This window comes from Leptonychotes weddellii, chromosome 7 (genome assembly GCF_054177405.1).
Source record: "Leptonychotes weddellii isolate Sample4059 chromosome 7, ASM5417740v2, whole genome shotgun sequence".
Taxonomy (NCBI): Eukaryota; Metazoa; Chordata; class Mammalia; order Carnivora; family Phocidae; genus Leptonychotes; species Leptonychotes weddellii.
In genome coordinates this window covers 25906930-25912929 of record NC_138375.1, presented here as the reverse complement: position 1 = coordinate 25912929, position 6000 = coordinate 25906930, and the positions used below count along the sequence as shown (strand labels likewise).

Sequence of the window (6000 nt, the reverse complement as noted above, 5' to 3'; positions counted from 1 at the left end):
CATGAGTATTTTATAGTTTTCTGAGTACAGATCCTTTGTCTCTTTGGTTAGATTTATTTCTAGGTATCTTATGGTTTTGGGTGCAATTGTAAATGGGATCGACTCCTTAATTTCTCTTTCTTCTGTCTTGTTGGTGTATAGGAATGCCTATATTTTAGAACTTCTTAATGGCATAATTTTATATCAAGAGATTCTTTAGTGATCACATTTTATATAGTTTGTTGAAATACGTTTTCCTTCAAAAAGTTGGCTTAATACTCCTGTAAACTTGTGGGAATTTTGAAACTGGTAAGCAGGCAGTATTGCATCTCTAATTTCTACCTAGAAGAGTAGGCTTTAGAAGTCCTTTGGTTTTTCTTCTTGTCTCCAGGCCAACAATGTATTAAGCCTCCTAGCTTGTTTGGTAATTCAGGTTGCTTGACTTCTTTTTCTTAAGTACTCTGGTGACTCACAAGCCTTAAATAAGCCCAGAAGTTAATGTTCAACTTAAATTTCCTCTCCTCTATATTAGTTTTCAAATGCTGCATAACAAATCAGACCAGAACTTAAGGGCTTAAACAATAATAATCATTTATTATTTCTCATGGCTTCTGTGTATCTGGAATTCAGGAGCTTGGCTGGGTGGTTTGGCTTGAGCTCTCTCATGAGGTTATAGTAAGCAGGGGCTGCAGGCACCTGAAGGCTTGACTTGGGCTGGAGGATACCCTTTTAAGATGGTTCACTTACATGGACTCATCTAAATTAAATATATAACTTCAGTTTGTCTTGTCTGTATTCTGCATTCAGTTTATTGAACCCAATAAATAATTATGACACTTGAATGCTTAATAATTAAAATGGGATAGAAGGCATGTGGTAGCTAGCCTCCAAGGTAGCTGCCTAGCATTCACACCTTTATGTGGTTCTCTCCCTGCTTCTGTATTCAATCAGGGCTGGCCTGTGTGACCAGTGGAATATGGTATGACAGTGTGTGGATTCCAAGGCCAGGTCATAAATGGTATTACAGCTTCTGTATTAGTCTCTTGGATTGTTCATTCTGGGGTAAGTCAGCCGGCATGATGTGAGGATACTCAAGCAGCCCTTTGGAGAGGCTTTCATGGGGAAGAATTGAGGCATCTTGCAAATAGCTCACACCAGTTTGCCAGCCTGTGAGTGAGCCACATTGAAAGTGAATCCTTCAGGCCAAGTCAAGCCTTCAGGTGCTGACAGCCCTGGCTGAGATCTGACTCTAATCTCCTGAGAGATTGTTCTCTCTTGGGTGTTGTAGACCTGTATTTGACCCTAGCAGGTATTGTTTTATCAAATGACTGTTGATACCCTCTATATACTTAGCATCGTGTAAAAGTGTTGCAGTGAATATAAAAATTAAAAAACTTAGGCAGGGCCTAGTCTTAATTTCAGTGTTGATTCTCACAGATAAAGAAATTGATATATCACAACTTTGTAAAAGCCTTTTTTTCTGCTCTTCACGCTTATAAGTTAATGTATAGTTATTAAGAGTTTGTTTTGCCAAGTCTCCTCTCAACCTTTCCTTCAAGATCAAAGCATCATGTAAATGATGATGATTGAACTTTCTGGACACCTTTGGGTGTTAGATGCTATGTTCTCTCATCTTCCTATATCAGCTATAGGCAATGTTAACACTTTGTAATTTGCAGTTTAAAAAAAAATTGTCTTCTATGTCAAGCTCTTAACTTCCTGAAGGAAGTTCACCCATATATATTTTTTGAATAAACGAAGGATTGGATTGGATTAGCTTTATGATTTCTCTTTATGACTTAGAATGTCTTAAATGATATTTAAAAGGGATTTATGGTTTACTTTCACATATAGTGTGATTCCTCAGAATAACCTTTTGAGATTAGTGGTTTTATCACCCTTTTAGAGATGAGAAAGCTGATGCTAAAGTGACTTGCCCACAGTTTATAGTTAAATCATTTAAATGTAGGGTGGAAATACCATTAGATAATTTTGTAGGGTAATCAGTCGGTGGCAAATGTGCTGTTATTTTTAGTTTCACTGTGATGTGGAAACTTCAGTAGTGTGTATGATGGCATTGAAGCTGGATGTAAAACCACTATTTCTATTTGGTCTTTTTGTCTTACTGAAAGTACAGAAAATTTTGTTGCAAAAAAAATGAAGTATAGAACAAATTTATAAAGTTTCATGTCTGGTTTTTGTAGTTTAGTGATACCTTTTGAATTAAGTTTTTTCTTTTTTCCTTTTTCTTCCCTTTACACACTACAAATCTCTTATGAAAGGTCTGAGGGTCATTTATGTCTTCCTGTTCGATACACACATTCCTTCCCAGAAGCCTTACAGAAGTTCTATCGTGGTGAGTTCAGGTAGGAATTTCTTACAATTGTTTTATAAATATCTTTATGTGCCATTAGAAATGCTATTGGACAGACCAAGTTAGATAATATTTGGCTTAGTGTATAGTTATGTATTACTCTTTATGGCTACTGTTATTAGCTGAGTCATCCACACCTCTACCTTTCTTCTAGTCCAACAGGAACTGTGTAGAAAAACCCTGACAAAAGCCACTTGGCCTGTAACCCAACTGCAAGTAGAGGGGTTTTCTCCATCAGTGAACTAGAGGCCATGTTTCTATTTTCTTAATGTTGTTACATGTTCTTAGCAGTTTGGTAGAAAGCTAGTTAAAACTATTGGCTAAAAGTAAGTGTTCAAATTCACTGAGATTTTATATTTTTATCCTCCTCTCCCATCCAGAATGGCTGAGGGTTGGATTTACTCCACCATTCTGAGGTTCCTGGTATCTTTTATTTTACATATTAAGTGTTTCTTAAGTAGGGGGATGTTTTGTCATACTTCTTTCACTTAATTTGTTCAGTAGTCAGGCTATCCTGAAAAGAGAAGAGTGGAGGGAGGAGCTGAGATGGGGTTGGTGACTATAGTAGAGAGAGCCAAGTTGGATGACTTTTTATTTCCTGACTTGGACTAGATTTTTATTGTTTGAGAAAGCTTTGTTTTTTTGTGAAATTGTATTAAATCTTGATTTCTGGAATCATTAGTAATGATTCTAGTTTCTGGTTGTTTCAGAAGTTTCAGAAGTTTCAGCACCTCTACAAATGTCCACTTTTATAGCTATCAAGTGGGAGTATATTTTTATATACTAATCTAGCAGAATCTGTCCCACTGGCTTTTTGACACATCAGTTTTTGGTTTTGAAATCAATTATACCTAATTTTTTTCCTTCTATCAAAAACGTCATTTAAGTTTTTTTTTTTTTTTAAAGATTTTATTTATTTATTTGAGAGAGAGAATGAGATAGAGAGAGAGCATGAGAGGGGGAGGGTCAGAGAGAGAAGCAGACTCCCCGCCGAGCAGGGAGCCCGATGTGGGACTCGATCCCGGGACTCCAGGATCATGACCTGAGCCGAAGGCAGTCGCTTAACCAACTGAGCCACCCAGGCGCCCCAAAAAAATATCATTTAAGTTTTAGGTGTAATCTTAAATGTTAAAAAATTTGTCACTGATTTTTTTTTTTTTTTTTAAAGATTTTATTTATTTGACAGAGAGAGACACAGCGAGAGGGAACACAAGCAGGGGGAGTGAGAGAGGGAGAAGCAGGCTTCCCGCCGAGCAGGGAGCCCGATGCGGGGCTCGATCCCAGGACTCTGGGATCGTGACCCGAGCTGAAGGCAGACGCTTAACGACTGAGCCACCCAGGCGCCCCTGATTTCTTTTTTATTGCAAAAAAAATAATCATTATAGAACTCTAGGAGAGGGAGTTTTGTCTAACCACCTTAACACAATATTGTTTTATCACAGTGGTTTTCTTTTTTGTTTTTTTGGGGTTTTTTGTTTTGTTTTTGCATGTTATGCTTTTGTATGAGCGAAACACAACTGTATCTTAGTATCTTAGATTTAATGGATACTTGATATAGAATTTGACTTTGATTCAAGTTATGTGGGAGATTTTGTACAAATACATTACATATTTCTATTATTTCTGAAAAGAGAACTAAATCTTTGACTTTGTCTTTGAGGAGGAACCTGTAGGTTTTAGGTGTTTCTGGTATAATTTGTGGAATAACTAGGTTTTTATTTTTTTTTAAAGATTTTATTTATTTATTTGAGAGACAGAGAATGAGACAGAGCACATGAGAGGGGGGAGGGTCAGAGGGAGAAGCAGACTCCCTGCTGAGTAGGGAGCCCGATGCGGGACTCGATCCAGGGACTCCAGGATCATGACCTGAGCCGAAGGCAGTTGCTTAACCAACTGAGCCACCCAGGCACCCAATAACTAGGTTTTTAATATGAATTTTTTAATTTGGTGAAATTATAATGCCTCATCCTAAGTTTATTTTATCTTAACATATTTGCTTTTCCTTCACTCTTCTAAGGTGGTTATGGAGGCAGCGAATCAGGTTGTACCTTGAAGGGACTGGCATAAACCCTGTTCCTGTGGACCTCCACGAACAGCAGCTAAGTTTGAATCAACATAGCAGAGCCTTCAACATTGAAAGAGTTCATGATGAAAGTAGGTAGATTGGGAATTAGATGTGTTTGGGCAGTATTTAACTTCTTGTTCCTTTGATTTCTAATTTATATAAGTGATAATTTACAATTATTTGGGGATTTTAGTGCTACTGACCACATTTAAGAAAATACAGTGAACTACTTGAGGTGTAAAATGTAATATGACTAGATACAGAAATAAGAAATAAGCATACTTCTAAAAGAAATGTGTTCTAGGATGGGTTTGAAAACATGAAATATGAAAGAATTATAAAATGTCTAACAGAATAGTTGATATTTAAGGAAGGATTCTTGGCTTTAATCTTTAAAATGTCAAAAAGAGAAAGGCAGTAGAAATGACCTAATCTATAGATTTCTTAATAATTATACATTTGTATAGCCATATTTAAATATATCTATCATAGTTATAGTTGTTGGTTAAAATCTTTTTGTTGGGAAATTTTGCATTGCAGCCTTAAGATTTGTGTTCCAGACATCTCTGTAAGCTGCTAAGAGAATATTAGTATAAGGTGATATGCAGCTTTTTTTTTTTTTTTTTAGTAAGTGTTAAGGTGAATTCTCAGTTTTGTGGATTATAATTTAGCCATATTTTCCCAGTAATTTTAAGGCTTTCATGCTACAGGAAGACCCCAAGAGATATACTAAATATCTGTGGACTGTATAAAAAGGTATTTTTTTCCTCCTGTGTTTCATTTCTTGGCTAAACTTATCAGGAAAAGCTACCTTTACGTATCTGCTTTGTTTCTGTCTTATCTCATGATTTTCAGAGTTTTTCATGGTGATTTATAGCTTTATAGGTTGGGCTGCTCTTAAACTATGTGTTCGTGTCATATCTTAAAGATTTTAAATTTTTAGTTGGAAATATTACTTTATCCCTAGCCAAAAGAAGTTATTCCTATCACTGGAGATGTGCAAGATTTGGCTCTGAAATTCATTGGCTTTATAAGAAAGCTATAGATTGGTATTCAGAGATTCAGTGATCTCTAATATATAACCGATTTGGTTTCCAATATGAGCCATGTGTGTAATTTGCTGCTGAAATCCAAAGTGGCTCCTGTGGAAGTACTTGATTATTTCCACGTCTGAAGCTCTCAGAGAGAAATTAAGTGTGACAATAAGAATCTTATGAGGTGGATAAGTATATTTCATCACTCTTAAAATATTGTTTCAAGAAGAATTAAGGTTTATTTTGGTGAGAGAGAGAGGCTTCTTTGGAGATATGTTAGGTGATTTTGAGGTTCATTATGAACACTCTAAATATGAGATTTAACTTCTATGTTAATAATGTTAAAGTATGGATTCTATTGAAACAAAAGTATGAATATTTTAATATTTTATAAAATTTAAATCCTAACATTTCTAAAATTTAAACAAGTTGTTTTTCTTTTCATTACTACAGGACCTGAGGCTTCAGGACCCCAGCTTTTGCCAGTGAGGGCACTAAATGAAGTCTTCATCGGGGAGAGTCTGTCATCCAGGTGCTTTTAAACCTGT

General features: G+C 36.0%; 1 protein-coding gene across 3 annotated transcripts in view; it reads left to right on the top strand.

The window, feature by feature from the left end:
• Positions 1-6000, top strand: part of NADK2 (NAD kinase 2, mitochondrial) — a 41064-nt gene that overhangs the window by 17870 nt on the left and 17194 nt on the right. For all 3 annotated transcript variants that reach the window (XM_081826003.1, XM_081826001.1, XM_081826002.1), the window contains exons 5-7: positions 2262-2345; positions 4371-4507; positions 5906-5984. In XM_081826003.1, coding sequence (XP_081682129.1) covers positions 2262-2345; positions 4371-4507; positions 5906-5984 — 300 coding nt within the window. The remainder of the gene's footprint in view (positions 1-2261; positions 2346-4370; positions 4508-5905; positions 5985-6000) is intronic.